General features: G+C 39.3%; 2 protein-coding genes across 2 annotated transcripts in view; both read right to left on the bottom strand.

Annotated features, from left to right (window-relative positions):
* Positions 1 to 26,702, bottom strand: part of CRADD (CASP2 and RIPK1 domain containing adaptor with death domain) — a 149,006-nt gene that overhangs the window by 88,410 nt on the left and 33,894 nt on the right. The gene's annotated exons all lie outside the window — the stretch shown is intronic.
* Positions 18,264 to 18,744, bottom strand: LOC138396981 (cytochrome c oxidase subunit 5B, mitochondrial). The gene has a single exon (XM_069490815.1). The coding sequence runs from the start codon at positions 18,710 to 18,712 to the stop codon at positions 18,323 to 18,325; it is 390 nt and encodes a 129-aa protein (XP_069346916.1). The 5' UTR covers positions 18,713 to 18,744; the 3' UTR covers positions 18,264 to 18,322.

Below are 26,702 nucleotides of genomic sequence, written 5' to 3'. Positions count from 1 at the left end.
TTCCCTTTGCTCGTGAAGTTCCAACAACATGACCTCCTGACAGGTCCCAGGACACGTCAAACCCCTCCCCATGTTAGGCCCTTTGGACTTGCTGGCTCTTCTAGCGAGGATGTTCCTAGCATGGCTCACTCCTGCTCATCCTTCAGGTGCCTGCTTCAATGTCACCTCCTTAGCCTTCACCCACCAACCTATCCCCATCCTGCTATTTTCATATGCAGAACCTTCATTTGTTCCCATGAGAGCAAGGATCTTGTCTAGTCATTAACCATTATATCCCCAGAACAATGCCTGGCATACATTAAGCACTTAATAGTATTGAAAGAATGCATGAAGTTAATATGAAGAGCTAGAGTACCACCAAACAGGGTTCTGTCAAAGCCCCAGAATAGCTGTGCAACTTATGGTGGCTTCTTGGAGGGCTTATTGCCATTCCTGCTAGGCCTTGGCCCATGGGGTCGGGCAAGACATCAGCCCTCACAGCTGTGAACAGCTTCAGGTAAGCCCCAAAGATACCTGTTTCCAACCAACTCTCAGAAGAGACTGCAGATTAGTCTTTCTTCTAGAACCTTTCAAGTCCTAGGATTTATCAAATCCAAAAGCAAGCCTGAAAGGGGGATTGGATGGATCCCTTGGTCAGGCCAGATACAAATGCCCATACTTTGGGGCCTTCATGCCTTTCCAGGCCACTTCGCCATCACGGCTGCCATACGCATCACCTGAGACACTTCCTCCCTCCCTTTCACAGCTACACTGCATTTCCACCAGGTCCGGCTCCCTGCTTCTCAGCCGGAGTTCAGGGCGAGGAGGAAAGGATTACTGGAAGGTGTGAAAGGGGACAACAAACAATGATGGACACTACCATGTGAGGGACTGTCACCTAACACTGCACTGAATCTTCTCAACCATCCTAAGAAGCAAATCAGAGATATATACATAATATATAATATATATTATATGATATATATCCAATTTATTTAGATGTATGTTATATAATATTTACATTTTTATATATTAATTATATAATAAATACCTATTTTTTTCCATTTTATAAGTTGAGCAAACCACCTGAGGTCTCACAGCTAGAGGGTAGCAGAGCCAAGATCTAGACCTGGATTTAACTAGCTTTAAAAGCTATATTATTTCAGTACCCTCCAGTGTCAGTTTGGGGGGACAAGTGGGAGAAGAGGGGAGGGGAATGCCACCTGACACCACTGCCATGCTCCCTGCCCTAGCATTAGAAGGAACGGAAAAATTATGAGAAAGAAAGAAAAAAAGAAAGAGTAGGGAAATGAATGAGAGCAGAAGGGAAAGAAACACTCCCACCCCTGCTCTCCCACCGCCCTGTGTCACACTCCTCACTAGTCCCCAGCCCTGGGCCTCCTGACACCTTCACCAGCGCCCACCTGACAAGCGCCCTCTCTCTCCTGGGTACGGGGAAGGTGTTTTTGCTCTGACTCCAGCCTCATGGAAACACTTCACTCTTGCTGCAGGGCGGCAATAGAGCCATGGCTCACTGGCTTCCTAATCGGAATTCAATACATTTTTCCATAAAATAACATTACATTGTGGTTAGGGTTTATAATACCAGTGGCTTTTTTATTTTAAAAAGAAAAAAAAAACACAAGTGTAATAGAGATCCACTAATCTGAAACCCAAAAAGCACGGAAAACCAGAAGTTTTTTCATAACTCATTTGGCAGCAAAACCTGACCTGACCTGAACTCATTTGGCCTGGATTCATTTGGCGAGAAAGCCTGACCTGAATTGACATGAGGCTATTTATAGTTTTTATTTATCCCACTGAGTGTGAATATTCATCAGTTTCACTGCAGAAATATTAATGTGTTTGATTATAGGATCTTGCTCCAGACCACACTGCAGTGCTAAGTAATAACTGGTATATGCACAATATTATCCTTCTTTAAAAAAAAATCTGAATTCAGCAAAATCTGGTCTCAAACGTTTTGAATACAGAATTGTAGACCTGTATTTATTCAGATTTAACCTTTCTGAACCTTTGGTTCGTTGCAAGTCTGAAATTAGATCACAGACAACATCATTTCCTAGGGAAAATATATTCTTAATTTCAAACAAGCAACTTAAAAATGAACTTTTGGAACACCACTAATTCCTGGGTTTGGGAACTAACCCTATAAAAGTATACAATAAAGAAAAATACTTCATGATAAAAGGTTTTCATTCCGCAAAAAAATTATCAGGTTCTGCTTCCCATTCCCACAGAATCTTCAAGGAAGTCCAGCTTCCAGAAAGAATGGCCAATCTTCTTGGACTTCTCTGTGCGCGGAAGAGCATGTTGGAATATTAGAACGTGGACCAAGGGAAAGAGAGATAATATCAGAAATCCTGTGAACTGCTTCCATTCTGTCATACTGTTCATTTATATTTCTGCCAACGTTATGTTTTCATGACTTTTATTGCAATTCAAAGTTAGCCTTTCCAGCAGAAGGAAAGCATCAAATGCGTCCCCCGCTTCAAACAAGATGCCCAATCTTCTTACAATAATTTTATGAATATGATGAATCCCATAGCTCATTATTTTTCTCCCATTTTCTTTTGGCTGCTAGAAAATCCAGAACCAAATTCATAGTTTTAGCACCTGTATAGCACTTTATGCTGCATGTTCTTTGCCTTAACCTTATCTAGCCCAGGCTGGTTGTTTTTCTCCCAGCCATATTTTCCTTTTGCCCTAATTTCTTCATCTATTTATTTTAGGTGGTGGTGGTAGTATGTATATGTGTGTAAACTGCCTCAATATCTTTTTGTGATAAGGTGGAATATGAATGAATAGACAAATAAGTAACTGTATACTTCATCATGTACTGGCATGGATCCATTTATTTCTAGGTGTAAAGACTTCAGTAATACCAGAACTCTAAATCATCCCATTTGATTAATTTCACAGATACTGAGCCATAATTAAAATCTTCTATACCAAAATGCCCAAGACCATCATTTATTACATGAAAATATCTAAATTAGGGGAAGCAAAAGAAGCACTGCACCTATGTTGCATGTTTCAGATATACAGTCACCCGAGATACATGGCTAAGATTTGATTATCAGATTCCCCCGAGGGCTGAGGAGGCACCAGTTTCAAGTCTCAGGATACCTGCTACCTCTGCCTTCACCCCACATCTCCAAACCATCAGTCGTTCCCCCACAGCACCTCTTCCTAGCATGAGATTGTGAGATCCTCACCTCTTGAACTGGCCTCCTACTTGCTAGATTTACTGAAAGACATTGGAGTTACTGAAAGAAGATGGGAAAGTCCTAAAAAGAATTCATAAAACTTCCCTAAGAGTCAAATACTTTCTGTTCTACCCTTGCATCTGTTGATCATCCATTTATTTTCTTTTCAGTAATTCCAAAGCACTAGAATTTTCCTGTGTATAATTAATACTTCTGAATAGCTGTTCAGTTAAAATCTCTGAATGAGATTTTAGATATAAAAATCATTATATATGTATAAGTGGTAGCTACTTACTTAGGAAACCAGGGTTTCTTATCCAAAATTGGAATCCAGTAGAATTTTAATTGACTATATCAAAAACTCTCCAAGACCAAAATCAGAGTGCAGAAGAAAACCATTCTTTTTAAATTGCAATTATTATTATAATAAATAGCTGCAGTACTATAAACTGACTTCTGTCTGCTGCAGTCCTATTATGATACCAAGAACGAAACAAATAGATTTGGGAAGGTTTTACAAAACAGAAATCTGAGCTTAAACAACAACTTATGGTGAATGTTTATTGTTTTATTAAATCTCTAAAAATTATTTATAAGTAACATTTGATGTTACCTGAGTTTTCAGTTTTAATTTTACCTTGCTAAATTTTGAAAATTAAGATGGTTAAAATCTCCTTAAAATGACGAAGTATAGCTGTTACCATCACAAGAAGCTGTACTCAGAGGGGCGTGGTAAGCAGAATGCCAAAGATCTCTCCCCGGAAGGCCCATCCCCTGGTTATTCAGTCAAGCACTGAACTAGGTACTGCTATGAAGGAACTCTGCAGGCATAATTAAGGTTACTAATCAGCTGACTAGAGAGATTAACCTGGGTTATCCAGTTGGGCCCAATATAATCACGAGTCCTTTAAAAGCAGAAGAGAAAACAGGGGGTGCAGGCAGGGAGGTTTGAGGCAAATTCCACTCACTGTTACTTGCTTTGAAGATGTAGGTGGGCAACTTCTGGAAGACCCTCCAAGAGAGAAAACTGGATCCCTGATACAACAACCACATGCCAATAAATTCTGCCAATGAGACTGGAAGTGGATGCTCCCCTGTGACCTCCAGGGAAGCGTCCAGGCCCGCTGCTACCTTGATTTTGGCCTTGTGAAGGCCATGAGCAGAGAACCCAGAAAAGCCACACTGTGCCCACACTTTTCACCCACAGATATGGTGTGAAAGTAAATGGATATTGTTGTAAGCCACCAAGTTTGTGGTAATTTGTTATGGCAGCAATAGAAAATTAATATAAGGGGTAAAGCAAAAAAGAACCAAAAATAAGAATTAAGAGTCTGTTAAACTCATTTATCTTCATTTAATAATTTCAACTAAAGCACAAAAAATTACAAAGTAACTACCATAACAGTGTGAAATCATCAAAGCAATTTTTAAAATAAAAAATGTTGCCAATATAACACTTTATGGCATAATTTCAAGCACTACCTTGAAATTGGAAGTTTTGTCATTGTCTCAAAGATTCATAAAGCAATGATTTGGAGCCCAAAATGTGGTTATCATTGTCATCATCTGAATGTAAGAATGTTATAGTCTTCAAGCATGCACCACCTTCACTAAAATATATACTTAAAAATAACGTTAAGCCTTTATTATTTACGGAAGAGTAAGAACAGTTACACAAAGAATTTAATATAAAGAATAACATTGTAATAATTAGAGCTCTCCAGCAATGGAAAGGGCTGCCTCAAAAAGGATCCAGAAATGTTATAAAGATTCCCAGAGTCTCATAGAAAAACTGGCCTAAATATGACTTCTATAACTCAAACTTAAAATTCTGTGATTCCATCAACTTCCTAAACAGAATATTGTCATTATCTGAGTATTAGTTAAGTTACTATTATTCTATAGGTTACGTGGACTCATTAAATTGATTAGGTAGGACAACTGTCACTGCGACATACATCGTGAGCATTGCAAGTTTCTAAACAGATACACAAAATACTAAAACGAAACTATTTTAAAGGGCAGACGTTTATTTTTAATTCTGCAGGATTCCTTTCCAAAAGCGAAGTTTGGCGCAGCCTTCCGGTCTGAGGCAGATGTCCCGACGAGAAGGGCCCCGGTACACAACCTGTTAATGATCTCGAATCGCACAAACACCTGACCCTGCTAGCACAGTGTCTGCCCCTTCAAAACAAGATCTGCGGAAGCGGCTCGTGACACGACCGCACGACATTTCCCGGCAACCTGTGACTGCCAATTTACCGCAGGCGGGCGGCGGGCTGTCGCAAGGAACGCCGCTTTTCCCGGTATTCTCTTTCCCAGACGCAAATGCAAGTGTTTGTGTTTATGCAAGAGTCACGTTTCACTCCGGTTCGGGGTGGTTTGGTCTGTTTGCTTGAGATTGGGCTGAGTTTCCCCGGTTTTGGTGGAGCGAGGACGAGCCAATCGCTTCGTATTTACCTTTCCCTCGGGCCAAATTGGACAAATGCACACAAACAGCCCTCGCAGGAGCCCCCCGCGGTGGGCGCCGCCGCCTCCAGCCCGCGGCGCAGCCCGCCGGGGCCCCGGCCCAGCTCCGGCTTATCTGCAGCTCGCACAGCGCCCCCGCACTCGCCAGTTCCTAGAGAAGGGATTCCGAGAAAAAATTAAGAGCCAGGTTCCCTAGAAACATTAAATTAACACAAGAGCTCTGGAAACGAAACAGCAGATGCCTGAAAGCCTTCCCCTTGACGGCTTCCTGCCTTCTTGGAAAATCTGTGAATTAAAATAGATTGGGTTACCCTGCTTGGCCAGATGCTGCCCGGGAACTTCATTTGGGGTTAACATGAAAGCAAAGTTTGCCATCTTTTAAAAAGGCTTTTCCTTTTGAGAAGGTTTGAAGAACGCCTTTGGGGTTGTAGCTGTTAACTGGGACTAGAGGCTGAGGCTTTTTGCATTACAATAGAGAATTTCCCATAACACTAACTTGCAAATCAGATAACTAAGATCGTGGAGTGCAAAGCTGACTGAGGTAGGGTGTAGAAGGAGCACCGAGAGTTCAGAACCAGAGATTCGTGTCTTTGGAAAGAGCCTAGAAAGAGTACGGTCCAGCCCCTCATTCACAGAGGAGAAAAAGTCTTATTTCTAAGCCTACTTACTTTGGCCATGCTTATGAGAACACAAATGAATAAAACTATCTAACAGCACTTAGAGGGAGTCACAAATATTAATAGGAGCAGAAAGGCTTATGAGTAGTATTTTATCAGCCTCTGTTCTAAACCCCACGAGCTAACTTCCACTGACTCTATCTGCAAGTTAATCAGGCTATAATGTGTAAATTCAAACCTACACTAATAACCACACACCTTGAGAACACTGGGCCTTCAGCACAGAGCATATTGCACTTTCATGTCATCTTAACTTACATATTTAAATTATTTTGGTAGCTGAGAACAAGATCCAAAGCTTCCTATGGAATATCAGGATTTTACAGAGGAAATAAAGTTTTTACTGTAGGAACACCTTCGTTGACATTTTACCTTTTTTTCCCATGTTAACCTTTATGGAGGGACTCCATGATCCTTAGCCACTAATTTACATGTGTCATGCTTTCTAGTAAATTAGACAATAACCTGTAGTTCTAAAAGGATTCTATGCTTATCCCAAACTTGGGAGCACAAGATGGGGGAGAAGTATATTACAAGATACTCTAAACAAAAGTAAAATTAAATATCCTTGCCTAAGCATGAAAGCAACAAAACTCATTTTAAAGCAACACAAATAAAATCATTTCATCTCTAATAAGGCAAGTATACAGCTCCATGAGACTAGCAGCCATAAGTATTTCTGTTTTAACAACTCACAGGGAATATACAAAATCTATCCTTCCTCCCTGATGTACGAAAAAATAAACAGCAAATTTCATAGCAACTTCAGGGCTTCCTAACTTAATGGTGGGCCTTAAGGAAAAGCAAGTATGATTTTTAAGTGTTTATAAGAAAGCAATGGAAAATGCTACAAAAATTATTTGGCAGGCCACAGAGAAAGCCAGAATCTTTGCAGGACTCACCAAAATACACAGCTGTTTTAAAACCGAAAGTCAAACAGCTTTCCACAGGTATTAAGTGTTTTCTACAACAAAATTATCAAATGTACATACTCTTTTTTTACTATCACAAACAGACTTATTTTACTTCTACTAGGAAAAAAGCTATAGTTACAAAAAAAAAAAAAAACTGCTGTAATAAGAATAAAATAGCCACACAACATTAGTCAACGCTGGCTTTAAAAAACATCAAATTTCAAAATGATTATGAATGATCAAGTATGATTCCTACATTTTCTAATTAGGTATTGATGTTAAGAATATGGCTTTCACAGAAATACATTCCACTCTATCTTATTTCTGTGTATTAACCACAGTAGCAATAAAAAATGATGAAAAACAAACCAGCTTTTTCAAAAAATTTTAATTAAAAACAAAACCTTTGGTAAACCACAGCATTATGGAAGATTAACAAATTTAACAATCCTCCTCCAAAATTATTTTTTGAAAAAAGTTAATGTCATAGAAAAATGTGGATAGCTGATAACCTTCAGAATTCCTTTTACGTAGCTAATAGCTATCTCATTTCTGAGATTTCTTTACACTTAAATGTTAAAGAAAAAGAAATATTTAGATGTTGAGAAAAAAGTTATTCTCATTATACTGCTTCACTGTCTAATTTTAGTTCATCAAAATTAGATATCTAGTAAGTACCTGGTATGCTTTGGCAGATTTTTTTTTTCTATTCTAAAAATCATTACTAAACAGATGAGGTTACTACTAGTTAAAACTCTGAAGACAAATGCCATGTACCCTGTTGTAAAAAATATGCACAGTATTAGTTAAGTATGTTTCCTTCTATACATTTATGTATCTTTGGCCAAACTTCCCCAGTAAAGATTAGTTTATGATTTGTTTCCTAAAATAAAAATGTTTGTATTTTATGCTATAAAAATCAATAAACATCTTCTAAAGTTAGGAGCTCCAAAATAAATGCTACAAATATTTTAATGAAAGCCCTCTTATAATAAAAGATTGGTAAAGAGGAAGAAAATAAAAGGCATATTTACAATAAATCGAAAGCAGAGTTGCAATTATCAGTAGATTCCACAATGATTATTAATGTTCACCCTATAAAATACTGGTTTTTGCATTAATTCAAAAATACAGTTTGGGTTTTTTCCCTTAATAAATGAAAAATATTTTTTTTCTTTTTCTATTTTTAAGATGAGAATGACTATTTAAAAACAGAAAACTACCTTCAGGACCTTTCCCTTTCCCCATTTCAAAACTGTGAGTTTTATTTTCATTTGTCTTTTTGACTTCTTGAAATCCAGTGACATTGTCATGCCTCTGAGAACCAATATAATAGAAAACACTAACTGTAAAAGATAGCCTAGATGCTTTCGATTATATTTTCCTAGAAAGATATGACATTTAATCTTAATAGTTTTTTTTTTTTTTAAAGAAATCCTTCAATGCCAATAAAAGTGAAAGAATCTAAATCTCAGTAGTTCAGGCAAATTTAGCTCATCAGCATACCCTGAAAACAGGATAAGTTAATAAAACCTAAATAATACATTGTATTAGTCTTTAAATAATATGTTATACTTTCAATATATACATCTCCTATTAAGATTAGTGGGTACCAATCTCAAATCTGTATTGGAAATAAGCAGGGTATACATTTTTTTAAAAAGGAGAAGAGGCTACAGTAACCACTGCTTAAAGTCTCCTAAACATTTGGGTGTGTGAGAGAGAAGGAAGGAAAGTATAGTTCTTACCCGAGACAGCTGCCTGTCCTCTGGCACTGCACTTCCTACTGTGCCCCGACCACAGCCAAGGTAAGTCAAAATAGGTCAGCTCAAGTGTCTCTACACAGTCAGATACCTGTGTATTACGCTTTTAGAAGAAGGAAAAAAACCCAAAAATATAAAACTATTCCCAAACTCCCTGTATGCTTTCAAAGTCACACTTTACTCATGGAAATTAGAATGATTCAGAAGCAAGCAAGCACCAGTAACCTAAATGATGATTTCCCCTAAGATCCATTTTAAGGCCAGTGACACACACATTCTTCTGTCTTTTCTCTTTCATTCTTTCTTTCTTTTTCTCTCCTTTCCTCCCTCCCTTCCTCTCCCCTGCTTTTCTTTCCTTCTTGCTGGACTCCCTGACTTATGAATGATTTTTATTCAGTTTGAATCTGGTCCCTGTTCTTTTTTGTGATTTTGTGGAAGGAAGTAAGGTTGCCATTGTTATGAAAATAAAATAGGAGGTTGATAATTCGTGCACAAAAAGGATTAACCAAAGGTTATAGTGACATCGGTTTTAGTTTTGGCTGAGGGCTGGTGCATTTTGCAGAGTGTGGGGGTGGGAGGAGACAGGTGTGAGTGTGTTTCTTCCAGGAGAGAGGGCTTTGCTTCCAGGTAGTGTTGTCCCCATTCTCTGAGGGGGCCCAGTCTGCCAGCTCTTCTGGGTAGACTTTCTAACAGAGTCAGCAGGCTCCATTCTCTAGGAAGCCTGAGGTTGGCAACTGCATCTATGGAAGCATTCCACAAAAGGTTAAACTAGGATGAGATTGTCAACAGGCTTCAAAAAGGCAGAGTTCCAGGCCTGAGCCACATGGGCCTCCTTTAGGTCCTGGTCCCCACAGTCTGACACTTTTGGCCCCTCTTCTCTTCTCCAGCTCCCCACCCCGTTCTTGAGCCAGCCCTTCCTTTTCCTCTAACCCTGCAAAAAATAAGCAGCACTGTTATTTTGTTCCAACTAACAAAACAGCTAAGAAACAGCAGAAGAACATGACTGCCCTTTGCAAAATAGGCCATGTGATCATCCTAGTTAAATCCAGCTCTTACAGTAAAAATGAATAGAGGGAGCTGTTTATGAAACTCTCCTGCTTGCCTTCAGAATACTCTCATTCCCTCCCCTCCCAGCCTCCTAAATACCCAAATGAATTTATGTAATGAGCTTTATTTTATCACTCTGAAATTCTTCCTCAGTCCAGATTGCTAATGTGGCAGGTTCCAGCTGCCTAAATTCCCTAAACAACATTCCCTGTTCCATAAAAAGCATGCAAGTGCAAGCACAGCAGTCCTGCTCCGATTCTCAGAACTATAAACTGACAACCCAATTCCCTGGCCTGCGAAGGCAGTGAAACACGCAACACGGACAATTTAAAGGTATACAATAGCCAAGGTCTATTTCATTCCCAAGCAGCAGAAAGTGGACAAGGTGAGGCCACCCTTTCTTTTACTTCTGGCTATTGTACTGACTCCCTGGGAACTATCTCTGCTCCAAAAGAAACCACCCTTCCAATGGAGAGAGAGTGACACTGAATTTGTACTGCTTTTTATGGTGCCATTTGTTTCACTAAGGAGCAGAGTCCTATACCACAGACAGTCTTAGGTGACTTGAAAATTGCACGGACCAAATTAGTTCCCTAGATGCAGATTAGGAAAGTACAAAGTTTGAATCCTTTCTTTTAAATTAATACAATCTCAATGTTTATATAATAGTCACTGACTTGTATCTAATACATATAGTATATGCCTCTGCCTCTAGCAAAAATACCACCCAAACTATCTTAAGCATGCGTGAATGCTTTATTTTTTAGACTCCAAAAGAAAGTGTATAACCTACGATGGCACTGCCAGACTTCACAACAGCCTTCACACTTGTAATATGGCAATATCTAAGTACTTGGAGATCCCTGCACACAACATGCTGTCTTTCCATGTACTGTTCCCCCTCCAACCTTGTTCACATAGCAAACTCTAATTTATTCTTTAATAAGTGGCCTATGTCACCCTCCCTTCACTGTCCCAGAGCCAAGTAGTCATCACTACCTCCTCTGTCCCTTGTCCATGTATCTATGTTGCACCTATCAGACAGTACCATGTCTGTTCATGTGTCTACCTCCCCTACTTGATTCAAAGTTCCTTGAGGAATTGTTTTTCTATCTCCAGTGCCTTGTATATTTTGTACCACATAATAAGTGCTATAAAAGAGAACTAAACTGATATGGCTATAAAATGACTTCTAGCTTTTAACCATAATGAACCTGGTGGTACAAAACTCATATAGATCCTGATGGTTGACCCCAAGTCTCCCATGCTGTAGTCCAAAACCATTTGCTCTTGCTCTGTCCTCAGAGGAGAAAGAAAAACTTGTTCCACTTCTCTGTACTCTACACATAATTAGATCAGGGTGGGAGCTGGGAGACTTAGAGAATATTTGGTGTACCCCAGTCACATCCTAAAGGAAATCGGTATGAAAGTTAAGGAACACAGTGGATCTATCACCATTTAACATACCCTGCATCCACCCATCATAACTATTTGAACTGACATTGATGGAAATAGAAGAGAGAATTTACGTGGAGAACAGAATAAAACTAGTAAAAAGAATAGCTGGAGGAAGAGTTGGGGTTATCTGACATTTGCAAGTAAAGATGAGAAAAACATAAATGATGGAGGTCAAAACAGAAAGTTTTGAACATAAGGACTTTAGAAATCAATGTGGTCACTCTTTTCTAGAAATAGGCTGACCGTGGACAAGAATAATAGGGACATTATTTCCCAATTACTACACAGTATACTGTACTGTTATTTAAGCGTCCCAGCATCATGCTTGCTTTGATAAATATGAGTCATAGCTACATTGCCGTGACTCTGCTTAGTGGTTTTTTTGTTTTAATGATTTATATGCCATAATTCCCCAAAGTCTTTCTGGGATTAGACCAGAGGGAGAGAGGCAGAAAAGGGAAGATAACATGTCTTAATGATGTGTTACATGTGCCTGGTGACACCCTCTGCCCCAATAAATCTATTTGGTAGGTATAATTATTCTCATTTTAAATATAGTTTTAAACCTAGGTGTCTCTGGTTCTAATCCAATATTCTTTCCATAAATAATACTGTTCCTATTTCTAATATCCGCATTAAGAACACAAGAAGTCAACTTCAAAGGTAAGAGGTGTGTCATTTATTCAACAGCTACTATGAGCCAGGCATGATACTCTATTTGAGAATATAAACATAAGCTCTGGTACATGACTTGAAGTTGCTCACAGTCTAGAGGGGAAGAAACACAAAAACAAATAATTTGATTTATTCTCTTTACCCTAGTAGTCTGTATTTGGGTCCATCCCTACCCTTGTCACTTTTTGCTGCCACTTTCTGAACTTTCCAAATCTTAGTGATTGCTTTCTTGTTCTTTATTTAAACATTGGTAAAACATGAGAAACCTGCACCGTTTCATAAGCTGCCTTCATTGTTAAGATTACATCCCAGAGGGAAGTGAGATGGAAAAAACCATAAGCATTTAAACTTGCTCATGCCACTCTCAGTTCTGTGCTGCTAGAGTGTTCATTTATTCATTTATTCATTTATTAACATATTTTGGAGGGCCTACAGGAGGCCCAGTGCTAGCCAGGAGAACAGGGGTGGGAATGACTTCACTAGAGTTCCTGCCCCCACTGAGCTTACCCTCTAACCATTTCAAGAGGGGAGGCAGGCTGTGAGCAGATCTGTGGATCGTGACAGGTGTGCTAGGAAAGAAGGAAAACCACAGGGTGCTGTGAGAAAGCACACAGGCACGGGACCTGACTTTGGCAGGGGTCGAGGAAGGCCTTCCCTCAGAAGTGGCATTAAAGCTGAGATCTATGAGTTGAGTGGGATTACCTTGGTGAAAGTCGGGGGAGGAGAGACAGCAACGGGACCAGAGAGGAGCATTCCAAGCATGCAAAGGGCTGAAGCTGGAAAGAACACAGGGCCTCGGAGATAAGGACAGAAGGCCAGTGTTTCTGGAAGATAGGTAATACAAGGGAGAGGGTCCTAGGATGGAGCTGGGAAGGTGGCACTGGCCCAATGATGCAGGGCATTGCAGGTGACACTGTGGATTGCACGTCTCATCCTAAGAGCAATGGAAGTATCCTGGAACGTTAAAGCAGGTCAGTTGAACTCATTTCATGTTCTTTCAAATTCCCTCAGCTACCTGTGATGGAAGTATTAAGAAAACACAGTGTGAAAAACTGTTCAATTGATGGAAAATATACTCACAGAAAGCAGAGTGTTATAGATGAAAGGGTGCTAAAATAAGAATGAAAAGCAATGGGTTCTATTCATAGCATAGCACTATTATCCTGGGTAGGTCATTTAATCTCCAAATATCTCTGTCTCTTCATCTAGCACATGAAAGCACTAAAAAATTCAAAATTTACATTCTTGTTTTAAAAAGCAAATGAGATAACAAATTTGAAAATGCCTTGAATCTCTAAAACTTAAGCTCCTTGAGGGGAGGGACTTCAACTGTTTTGTTCTCTGCTATAGCTAGCACCTAGAGGAGCGATGGATGGATGAATGGAAAGGAGGGAAGGGAGGGAGAGAGGGAAGAAAAGGAGGAAGGAAAAAAGGATCAACAGACAGATGAATGAAATACATCAAGCACCTCACTGTGCAAATACAAAGCAAGATGTAGTGAGTGTTACAAGTCCACCTGGGAGGGCAGCCTCCCCAGGGGAACCCGATACCACAGCATCACAAATGCTTGCCAACTAGCCGGGCTTTTTCTCAGTGTTGGTGCACCGGGCACCTCTAGCAACTATTCTAGAGTGCTCACTGATTAGCTGGCCAACACAGGGTCAGAAGCCTGTGACATCTGCCTCTTTGTTGTGGTTAGTGAGAGGGGCAATTAGTTAGTGTAAGAAATGAAACACTGTCTTTCCCACTTCTTCTTTCTCAGAGAGGGTCTCTGCCAAGCACCCCAAAGCTAGGCCTATCCTTCTCTAAATATAATCCATCGCTTCAGATGCTTATTCTTGGTTTATCAAATGTAGTATTATAACAAATTTTTATATAACTTAAACTTTTCTTATATTGCATAGTCTTAGCTATGTGTACCCAATTTCTCAAAGAATTACAACTAAAGGTAAAAAACAAACAGGAAAAATATGAAAAGCTTTAAGATATTCATTGTTATTTATTAGCTTTATAACAATAATGATAGTAACCATTCACTAGAATACCTACTTTGCTCCAGGCATAGAGTTTGACAGTTGGCCTATATTATCTCTAAATCCTCACAACCTCCAACAAGAAAGCATTGCTGACCCTATTTTATGGAGAAAAAAATTAAGACCCAGAGCAAAAGTGACATGCCCAAGATTATGAGGTTGCTAAAGAACATAACCAGGCTTCAAATCTGGGTCTATTAGACAAGACAGTGCACATTCTTTCCATTACACCACATATTATTATAAAAATCTCCTAAAAGAGATTGGACCATATATGATAATAAGAGCAACCACACATTGAACATTTAATATGTACCAGGCACTGTTAAGCTCTTTACAAAAATTACCTCATTTAATCCTTTTAACAACCCTGTAAGGTGTGTACTTTTCAGATGAAGAAACTGAAGCTTAGAGAAACCGAGTAACTTGCCAAAGCTTAAAAAACTACAAAGTGGTAGAGCCTGGATTTTAACCCAGGTCTGTCTAACTCCAAAATGCACCCTCTTCACTGCTACGCAGGAGTGCCACTACTCACATACTGTCAGTATAACCTGCATGCCTTCAAAAGAGAACGTCAAAACAGAAGAACAAGGTCAACAAACCATTTTAAAGATAATTCAGAATAACTACTGCATTAAGGTACTATCTCTAAGAGCCTGTTACTGCCCATTTTCTCTGAGATTGTCACCTTGTTCTGCTGTACCAAATGGCCTTTAGAGCTGTCTACAACCAGTGTTTTTACTACAAGTGTTTTCCTTTTTCATTTGGTAGGCAATTTAAAAATGTTTCTAAAACTACCAGTTTAATCAAATGGAATTCCTATCTCTGCATCCAAATCTTCAGAGATCCTATCAAAATATATAGTTACTTAGTCCACAATGCTTATCATTAAACCATGTTCTTTGATGGTCAGGAAGAAGCAAATTGCTCACATGTCACATAAAATACTAGATGTCACTGTTTCATAATAAATTCTGTAGGTTACATCAAGCCTTTTAAGATATTCCCAACGTGATGGTCTCTCTATTAAAAAAAGTTCTTTTCTAAACCGGAAGAATCCTCATGCAGGTCTCCTCAGCTATATTTGTTAAGAAGACTTTTTAAAATTTCATTTGTAATTAAGAAGGTGTCCAGAACTACATGCTCTCAGCTTCTGCCCGAGGATACTGCTTCCCAGCCTACAAGATGGCCAGCCTGCAGGCTGCAACACTTTATGAGAAATAAAGTTTTCCTTTCCAATTTATGAACCTCGTCATTCTTCAGTTGATAGGACTGGCAACAAGGATGGGATCTGTGGCGACCCCAGGGTTCTCCCAGCACGATTGGAAGTCAATGTGTCAACGTCTGCAAGAGCCCACTGACGACTCAGCTGTCTCCCTGACCTCAGTGGGAAGAATTTGGGTAAGTTCCCCCAACCTAAGGTCTCCTGCTTTTACCATGAAGATCTTGCAGACTTTATTTCTCTCCACCCCTTCCCTTCACTTCTTGGTTCCTTCCCAATCTCCCTATCTCTGTCCTGGCTTCCTCTTCCAACCCCGGAGGGAACATCTTTGTTGGCCCCAGGTTTACGAGGCCAGGGCGGGGGCGGCGGGGGCGGCGTCCCAGGCTTCCGGACCCTGGAAGGGACCTTCCCTGTCAGCCCTGGGTCTAGAGAGGGGCCTTTCCAGTCCAGTTGGACTAAGCTGGTCCCTAAGGCTTTCTGAGGATGCTTACGTTAAGGGCACTTGAAGGGATGCCTTCATAAGGTGAATGCAGTTACAGAGAACCTTAGTCTAAGGGGACAGTGAAGAGAATGAAGGGACAGTCTTTGATCAGCTGCCATCAGGAACTCCAGCATCTTACATGTTTAAGAACTATGGGAAAAATTCTTGTAAATAGTTCAGAGCCTGGATAAAGCTAACCCAGGGTGATTCAAAGCTTTGCTGGCCACACTCTAGTTTATCTGCATGCTCAACTGAAACAAAGAGGCTCTCCTTCCCCCGCAAAAAGCAATGAAGATCATTCTATACTTAGTATTTCAAGTCTTCTAAAGGAAATGAAGAATTTCTCATAGCCTCCCTTAATGAGAATAATTCAAAATTAAACGAAAGTCTCCATACACTATAAAAACCTAAAGAAAAATGGCACATGTGAAATACTTAAAGTCCACTATTCTTCCTTCTTCCATCATTACCTCCCCTCCCCCTTCTCCCTCTCTTACTCCTCCTCCCATCTCTGTTCCTCTTCCTCCTACAGCTCCTGTGGCTCCGTCCCTTTTCCTGCCATATGCCCAGAACCCCCTCAACTACTCCTTAAACCCTCTGACTCAACAGGGTTGTCTCTCCCAGCCCCCCTCAGGAATACTGGGGGCAATGCTAAAGCTACCAGGTCAGAGTTTCTTCCCTGAGGAAAATCTGAGCTTCTGATTCTCAAAGAGGACTTTCCCAATCTCTGATTAATCTCTTTAGACTTTGCTGGCCAATCTAATCTGTTAATTACCACCGACCCATTTGGATGCCCAGATCTCTATCACTCAAAATCACATGGAGCTGCTGGTGCCCTAGTCAACCAACATGGCCTTGATTGGGCCTTGTCAGATTGCTTGGCTGGAAGAGGGGGGTGCCTACATGGTGGCGGTATGGCTATGGTTGCAGCAGCTTGGGACAGTCCTCTCCAGTGGTCCCAACCTTTTTGGCACCAGGGACCAGTTTCATGGAAGACAATTTTTCTGGGGCGGGGGGGGGGGGAATGAGGTGTTGGGGGGATGGGAGGCAGCTCAGGTGGTGAGGCAAGCCATGGGGAACGGCTGTAAATACAGATGAAGCTTCGCTGGCTCACCTCCTCACCTCGTGTTGTGCAGCCCCTCCTTTCTAAGTTGGGGGATGTGACAGAGCTCTGCAGCCTGGTCTCTAACAGGCCCAAGCATTGGGGATCACAACTCTAGACCCCTCTGATGCCAACAGGTTCTCCCACCCCAAAGCAGACCAACGTGTTTGCTTCTTTTGTGGACACCCTAGGCATACTGAAAGGTGCCGCCATGAGTACAATTAAACCCGAGCAAACCTTGTCCACCTAGATCTCTGGAGCAGCCATGGGGCTACTCCAGGAAAATTTGGGGGACATTTCTTGTGCTCAGGGCTGGTTCTCTAAGACAGGTGGAGGTTGCTGTCACCAAAAAAAAACCTTGCAGCTTTAAAGCTGATTGACTACATTTGTATATGGTGGATGGTTGTTGCTACAGAGGACTGCTCATTTCTTTGCACATTTGGATACAAAGGGTGTGGTCTAAACATATCTTTATAACAGGGTGTGCTACAGAGGCATTATGTGGCCTGCGGTCCTACAGCATTTCTCTCTTATTGGAGGTCTGAGATTCAATGCTACCTATCCTAAATGAAGTTGGTCTATTGCTACCCTGTTTTCTCTGAGACTTGATTAGAGCTTGTGCTGTTTGTGAGACAAATGGACTTGTTCCATTCTTAGTGGCATGGTTTGATTCTAGCTGTTCTTTTTTACTGGTGAGTTTGGCCAGTCTTATGGCTACAGTTCTGAAATAAAAGGTGTAGGATCCTTGCATACACGTGTATGTGTCTTTATGTATGCATGTATGTATATATGTCTTTGTCTATTGTCTATGGTACCAAATTGGCTAATAAGTAAATGAGTCGTCATAAATTAGGTAAATAAGCCCAAATGCTTTTCAAGTTCACAGAACTTTAGTAATCTTTGGTAAATAATGATATTAATAGTTTTAAAATTGTTGGTAAAATAAAATGGAAATGTCTTCAAAATTTAATTTAGACATTTCCACCTGAACTTACTGGTTAGGCTGGGTTATACTATCTCTGCTAGATGTTTTAAGGTCATAAAACTGTTGCTTCTGTAACATTTTTGATACTTGTTTAATTTGTCTATGAGCTTATGTCATTGGAGTTGAGCTTTTAGGCCATGCTGAGGCCTAGCTCCAGATACTATCCTTTGTCCTGGATTCTACATCTTTTTTTTTTTTTTTTTTTTTTGGGAGGAGCCAAACAATGGCTAGTCTTTAATGGAAAGAAGAAACTTTACAGCACATTTTGAGTAAATTAGTGCAGGGGCTCAGTGTGCAAACTGGTGGGGCACCAGTTTGTAATGGGTTCCACAATTAGGGCATCGCTGGGTCTCGCCTTTGTGCAGCCAGAACCAGATGACGGCAGTGTTGTCCTCTTCACAGATACAGCCTACTATTCGCTTGTCGGTAACGGAAGGGACTAAATTAGGATCTTCTTTAGTGCCTGAAGCTGCCTTTGGGGGTAGCAAATTGTATGGGTCCAGTCCCTTCCGTGCAGCCATCAAGACCTCCCTCTCCAGCCCAGTCGCCTGCTCATCATCAGTAGGAACACCACCTCGAGACGCCATGGAGCGCACCGCAGCCGGCGCATTGGGACCGCGGGCCCTCAGGGCTTGCGCGGCCAGCGCTCCAGCTCCGCGAAGTAACCTTGAAGCCATCACACCAGCGACAAACAGCAACACTTCCGGGACTAGGCTCCTGGATTCTACATCTTTAAAATTGCTTACTTTCTAGGTTTTTCAGTAAAATAAGGGTAAGAGTTAACGTCATTAATATATGTAGTTAAAACTACTAGCTATTAGAAAAACAATTCTATATACAAAATGTGTAAAGAAAATAGGACTGTGGTTTTTGTTAAAAGGAAAAGTAATTTTGCCTACTTTAGAAGTTTTTAAGTACTGTTTTAAATTGAAGTTATAAAAAGAATAGATAAAACTGAATGGATATGAAAAGTTGAGAAGGAAAGAGAATGAAAAGAACTGTAAAAGATTATAAAAAGTTATAGAAATCTCACCTTGTGGGCAAAGCTGATTGAGATTACATAGATTTGTTTATAAAATTTTATTAAAATTTGGCCGGGCGCGGTGGCTCACGCCTGTAATCCTAGCACTCTGGGAGGCCGAGGCGGGTGGATCGCTCGAGGTCAGGAGTTCGAGACCAGCCTGAGCAAGAGTGAGACCCCGTCTCTACTAAAAATAGAAAGAAATTATATGGACAACTAAAATATATATATACAAAAAATTAGCCGGGCATGGTGGCGCATGCCTGTAGTCCCAGCTACTCGGGAGGCTGAGGCAGGAGGATCGCTTGAGCCCAGGAGTTTGAGGTTGCTGTGAGCTAGGCTGAAGCCACGGCACTCACTCTAGCCCGGGCAACAGAGTGAGACTCTGTCTCAAAAAAAAAAAAAAATTAACTTTAACTTTCACTGCCACAAAATTATAGAGTACATAGTGTACGGTTTTATAGATTCTTTAGTTTTTTAACAGAAAAATCTTTAATCATAAATAATTTTCCTATTAAGTAGGGATTTAATTGTATCCTTTTCCCCTAAATGACTAGTATGCAATCCTAGCACCCTTTTAAATTGTTTCTTCATTGACTTGATATGCCATCCTGACATTAAAAAATTGATAATCCTAATCTGAAATTCTGAAAGCATAAAGCTCTGAAAGCAAAGAGAGTCTTTTGTTTGTTTAGTTTTTGCAGTTTGGGGCTAAAATTCATTTGGTGGCAAAACTTAACCTGATGTAATGTGAGGGTATTTCTGGTCTTTACTTGTCCCATTTAGTGTCACTATGAATCTGTTTTGTTGTGGAAATGCACATTATTTGATTATGAGATATTGCTAAAAACCCTGAATTCTGAAACATGGCTGGCCCTGAACATTTCAGATAAGGGACTGTGGACCTGTGCTAGGTTTCCACGTGTACTGCTTCTAGACTTCCTGTTGTAGCTCTGCCACCCTATTTTCTCTTTCATTCTGTTAATATGATAAATTACATTGACTTTCAAATGCTATACCAATCTTGCATTTCCAGGATAAACCCCATCTGGTAATGATGTATTATCCTTTTTCTATTTTGTTGGACTCTACTCACTAATAGTTTCTTAAGGACTTTTGCATCTATGTTCATGAAGTCTATAATTTTTTCTTACATTGTCTTTGTCAAGTTTTGGTATCCAGATTATACTGGCTTCTAATTTCTTAGTTTGTCTACCATTTTGTCTTTATTTATTATATTTTATAATGTTTTAATAATTGATGAGATGAAATTTTCCCTGTTTTTCATTCTTTAATAGTCTCAAACAATATTTTTCTGAACTTTAGAATTATTTTATCAAATTCCATAGAATTACAGTATATGTTAGAATTGCATTAAATTTTACATTAATATGGACAAAATGATATTAACATATTTACTATGTTTACTCTTCTTACCAATTAACATATATTTCTTTATCTATTAATTCAAGTGTTCTTTTATGTGCCTCAGTTAATTTTGGGAATATTCTTTTATTTAATTATTTATTTTTTTTGAGACAGGATCTGGCTCTGTTGCCTGGGGCTAGAGTGCAGTGGCCCCAATCTTTGCTCACTGTAACTTCAAACTCCTGGTCTCAAGTGATCCTCCCACTTCAGCCTCCCAAAGTGCTAGGAGTAATAGGGGTGAGCCACTACACCCAGTCTGGAAGTATTATTTATAAAGGTCCTGCCCAATTTTTATTGAGTTTATTCCTATATACTTTATAATTACTCTTACTGTTTTTCAACTCTGCTCATGTCTATGCCACTATGTTTCATTAGTTCTTGTTATCAATTGTGGATAGCTATAATTTTTTCCTTGGAAGGGATGGAGTGCCATGTGGAGGAAAGGAACCAACCATCACTATTTCATATATTTAACTAACATTTATTGAGCACATAATATGTACCAGACACTGAGTATTCAAAGAGTGATAAGACAGTATCCCTGTCTTCAAGGGTTCACAGTCCAGAGAGGAGATAAACAAGTAGAATATAATAACACACACAAGTTCTATGTTAAAGGAAAGCACAGGAGAACAACACAAAGCCCACCTCCAGAAGTAGACAGAATTGTTAGAAAAAACTTCCTAAACAGCTGACTCTTGGGGTGGGTCCCAGTGTCCCCCTTAAACGTGCATGGCAATGAGCAGGCACATCTAGAAGCTGCATCAAGTCCTTCAGACCTAATGAATGCCATTAATACAGAGCTGAGTGCACCCTCTCTTCCATGTCAGAACATGGCAACAAATCCCTTTGGCACGCTGGCCCCTCCTCCTGGCTCAGCCATCCTGCCTGTCATTGAGCTGGGGACTGAGCACTTAGGTCAAGGAGCCACATTTCCTATACCCCCTCTGCTCATGCAACCTCAGAAGAAGGTCGTGAATGTCCAGTTCAGTCATGACAGCTTCAGTTGCTAACTAGCCTGGCTCTAGACTCCTTAACGCACATAAAGTGTTATCACTTATTGCTATCCAAGGACATTATTTTCCAGGAAAAAAATGGTTCCATTTCATGCTTATAATGGTAACAAAGCAAATTCCTGTGCGTCCTGTGCTGTGTGTTCCTGGGCAGTGACAGGTTCTGGTACCCAAGTAAGCAGCCCTAGCAAAGCTCAGAGATTCCCAACTTGGATGAACTATTTGCTCTTCATTGGCTCAGTATTAACTGTGGAATCATCTTGCAACTACACAGCCCTTTGCAGAGTAATCACAGGGAGCTATGCATAGAGGAAAAGGGCAAGAAGACATGGTCATTTGTGTTATTGCTAAAGAGACCGCAGGGATATGTCCAGTTATTCAAAAGTACATCTGGAAAAAATTCAGCTGTCTTGAACTCTGCTTGCTCAACAGCAAAACAAGCAAAAGCACCACAAAATGCTCAATCAGGATGATCTTTTCAATTGTGGAGGCTGAAAGTTTTCCCACCTGAGCATCATAAATAAGGCAAATTGCATAACTGGATAATAAGAGTTGTTGCTGAAAGAGGCAATCACAAAATAAAAGGACCTTTCAAAATCTGAGTATAGTTGGTAATTATCCAGGAATGGAATATAAAGAAGAACGATTTCAAGGTTCCTGCTTCTTGTTATCGTGAAACTGAGATGGCCAAATGCCAAAGATGACTTTTTCAGCTACAATAGACCTTCCTGTGTCTTCGACAACAGCTCTATTTCTTTCTATTAACTAATGTGCTCGAGTACAGTGTCTTGTTTATCAGTCTAATCTCAAATGCCACAATTCACAATGTTGTCACTTGTTCTTTCCTGCTACCAAAAGGAGAATTCTACCTGGTAAGATTCACAGCAGAAAAGAATGAGGAAAAAAATAACAAATGATGGTTCTTTTATACTTCAATTGTCATGGTATTTATTTATTTATCTCAATAAGATTTTTGCCTGACAAAGATGTACCCCTCCAAGTAGAGTACTAGTTAAGCTTGGTTCTCCAATATAAAAGGCAAGACATGAGAAAATTCAAATATGTAGTTAAATGTAAAAATATATCTCTTTTCCCAAATAAATAATACATGGTCTCAAATACATAGGCCTAACAAAGTTGAGAAAGTCATTAAATAACTAAACTATTTACTGTATATCAGTTCATGGACATTAACCACAAAAACAATCAGAGATGCAGACTTTGCAAACATTCAGATTAATTCCAAAGGAGAATCATGGGTCTTGAAGTCAGCCCTGGGTTTGAGTAACAGCCCCAGGATATAAACTGATAATGATGAGCATTGAGACCTTGGAAAAGTTTGTCTGAGCTTCCCTATCTGCAAAACCCTACCTCACAGGAAGGGGGGTTTAAAGATTAAGAGAGGTAAGTATTTATAAAGCCCAAGAATGAATGAGACAGAGAAGCATTCTGCACCCAGCTGCTTTCGTATTCAAAATCTATGCACACTAAACGGTCAAAATAAATATACTCAGCTTCTTAACCCACAATGGACCTTTATTGTTTAATATATCAAATTCTTTCCATTACCAGGTATACACCAAATTTTGAATTGTAAGACTCCACAAGTTAAATTCTGCTCTTCAGCAAAATTTGAATCTCTTATGTATTTCCAACTTATTATTTTCATATTCTCTCAAATATTATCACACCACCACTACTAGCAGCATTTTCCTAAGTAGTTCACGAGGGATCTGGGTGGTAGGAGTGGGGCAAAATTGGGTGAGGTGGGGGCCTTGAGTCTTTGAAGACAATAGTGGTATCTGGTTCAATTTCTTTTCTTTTTTAATCAAACAATAATTTTTTTTTCTTCAAAACAGAACAGTTTGAACTGCATATCTAACTATATCCAATGTGCTTTATCATTTATTGGAAATAAAAATGATCTACATTGTGTTATTTGCACAACAGAATTTTCAAACAGTATCTTGAAAGAGAAATAGTAACCATTTGATTTTTTCAAAGGCAAAAAGTTAAAGGTCAAGAGACTTCTGCTTTCCAGTTCTGTATGTAAGGAGCTCTGTCCTAACAAGTAAAAGCTGAGCAAACTGAAAAATCAACAATTCTTCTTAGATCCAGAAGAAAAGTGAGATCTCAGGGCAAACTGCTGCCCTCAAAATTGAAGAAACCATTCATTGACAGGCGGGTACAGAGAATCACAACATACTGGAGCAGAAACCTCCCTGAGAAAAATACCCTCGTGCTTCCGGCAGGGGGCGGAGGAAAAGGAACCATTTTGAAATATGCCAGAGCAAGGGGTTCTTCCTAACAAGCAAGGCCTGTCCTCAGGAGAAACTATTTAACCAGGGCCTCCTCAGAGCCTAACTGACCTGGGGGAAGAGAAATACCCAACTCTAGCCCACTCTAGCCTTCTATGTGGGAGAAGAGAAATATATAAGTCCAGCCCATTCTAGCCACTTTGTCTCCCCTAAGGAAGAAAAAAAAACCCTGAGAAACACTTGTGAAATTCTCAGTCCAGAGGCACAGGCTCACTAAAAGACTGAAACCTAATCATAGGACTGTAGAACACCTCCCCTCCTTCCACATACCTTCTCACTATGTTACTAGTGAGGCCTACTTACAGCAGTTCCTTTTACCTAGTACTCATGTCCAGCTAGCAAAAAAAAAAAAAAAAAAAAAAAAATACAAGGCATACTAAAAGGCAAAAAACACAGTTTGAAGAACCAGAGCAAGCATGACATAACAAAGATGTTGGAATTATCAGAAGAGAATTTAAAACAATTATGATTAATTTGCTAAGGGCTCTAATGCATAGTCTGCATGTAAGAACAGATAGGCAAGGTAACCAGAGAGATGGAAATCCTAAGGAAAAAAAGAAAATGCTAAGTATCAAAAACACTGTTAACAGAAATGAGAAATGCTTTTGGTGGGCTTACTAGTAGACTGTACACAGCTGGGGAAAGAAAATCTTAGCTTGAGGATATATCAATAGAAACCTTCAAGGTTGATAAGCAAAGAGAACAAAGTCTGAAAAACACAAAATATCCAAGAACTGTGGGACAACTACAAAAGGTATAACGTGTATAATGGGAATACTAGATGGAGAAAAAGAGAGAAAGGGACAGAAGAAATATTTGAAACAATACTAAGAATTTCCCCAAATTAACTTCAGACACCAAGCCACAAATCCAGGAAGCTTAGAGAACATTAAGCAGAGTAAATGCCAAAAAACCTACACCAAAGCATATCAACATCATGAAAAATCAAAGGTAAAGAAAAACTCCTAAAAGAAACCAAAAACAAATTAGCCACAGAGAAGCACAGATAGAAATTATATCAAACTTCTCAGAAATCATGCAAGCAAGAAGAGAGTGGAGAGAAATATTTAGTGTTGACAAAAAAACCCAAAACCCACTGACCTAGAATTCTGTACCCTGTGAAATTATCCTTCAAAATTCAAAGAGAAATAAAGACTTTGTCAGACAAACAAAAATTGAGAGAATTTGTTGGCAGTAGACCTGCCTTGCAAGAAATGTTAAAAGAAGTTCTTTAGAGAGAAGGAAAATAATATTAAGTCAGAACTACGATCTGCGTAAAGAAAGAGCTTCAAGAAAAAGTGAACTAAAATAAAAATATTTTTCTTATTAATTGATCTAAAAGATAAAAGTGTGTTCAAAATAATAACAATGTATTTGATCATGTATGCTTATGTGTACAGTTGTCCCTCAGTGTCCACCGGAGATTGGTACCAGAACCACTGGCGGGTACCAAAATCCATAGCTGCTTATGTCCTTCATATAAAATGGCACAGTATTTTCATATAACTTACACACACCCTCCCATATACTTTAATCACCTCTGGATAACTTATAATACCTAATATAATGTAAATGCTGTGTAAATAGTTGTTATAGTATATTGTTTTAAAATTTGTATTATCTTTATTGTGTTATTTATTTATAAAAATACTTTCAATCTGGGGTTGAATCCACAGATATAGAACCTGCTGTATAGAACCTGTAGATACAGAGGGCTGACTATATATATATACATTGGATTTCAAAGGCTTAATATGAAAAAAGAATATAAATAGCTTATGATTTTGAGTATCTGTTGAAATAATACCTTTGATATATTAAGCTACATAGAATATATTACACCGTATTACACTTTAGCACATATCAATTTAAAGGAGTCACATTTTCACTGCTCAGTGGCTATTTGTGGCTAGGGGCTACCATATTGGACAGCACAGGTCTAACGGAAGAACATACGCTGTTTTCTGCAGATAGACAAAAGACAGCATTAATTAGATAAATTGGCAAAATATCATGATGCTAAGTTTCTGAACCTAGAGTACTGCAGAGATCTCTTTTAAAGTGATAGGAGGGAGAATTAAATTTCATGGCCCCCAGAGAATATGTCCTTGAACTCTCAGGGGTCAATGTACTCCAACTGAGAAATTGTTTTCAAAAGTGACTTTTTTTTTTTTTTTTTAGCTTATCTCCAAAATAAAAACACACACAAAAAAGATTCTATTTGACACTGAATTTGGAGAGCTGTAAGATCCCAGGTTGAAAACACTACTGGAACAGAAAGAATACTGGTCTGGAATTGGGAAGTCTTTATTCTTATCTTGGTTCTGCTTCAAAACTCAGTGGTGACCTAGAAAAAAAATCAATTAGTTTCTCCAGGCCTCTTTTCTCTAAGGGTGCCCCATTTTCCCACTAAATAATACCTTTCTAAGTATTCACAAACCAACCTTTTGAAAATCCATTCTAGAATTCTGCCCACAAGCAGCATAAAGCTCCTAGTCTACAGCTTTAAAACCCATATTCCTCACTTTTGAAAATAAGAATTGCATTTACCTGTCTTCATAATTCCAACATTGTCCCACTCTTCAAAATTCCATAAAAGTAAAAATTAACGAAAAATTATCCCCAAGCTCTTTCAGTGCCCTGGAACAGAATTCTTCTGGATCAAAAATCCTAAACCCATTTTGAACTAAACAATCTTTTATAATCCATTCAATTTTCTTAAGATTTAATTTCATGTCACCAATTATTTTTATAGCCTGTTCAGTATGACCACTCCTGCCTTTCATTTATTGATTTTACAAGTACTTGTTGAGGACCTACTGTATCTGACAACACACAGGTAATACAGGTGAGATTGTGAACAAGATAGGCAAAGGCCGTCCTTGCT

This window comes from Eulemur rufifrons, chromosome 16 (genome assembly GCF_041146395.1).
Source record: "Eulemur rufifrons isolate Redbay chromosome 16, OSU_ERuf_1, whole genome shotgun sequence".
Lineage (NCBI taxonomy): Eukaryota > Metazoa > Chordata > Mammalia > Primates > Lemuridae > Eulemur > Eulemur rufifrons.
Note: the sequence above shows the minus strand (reverse complement) of the source record. Positions and strands in the feature narration are given on the sequence as shown.

Bases quoted from the DNA above. Each gene is read 5' to 3' on its own strand.
- LOC138396981 (XM_069490815.1), bottom strand. From the start codon at position 18,712: ATGGCTTCAAGGTTACTTCGCGGAGCTGGAGCGCTGGCCGCGCAAGCC.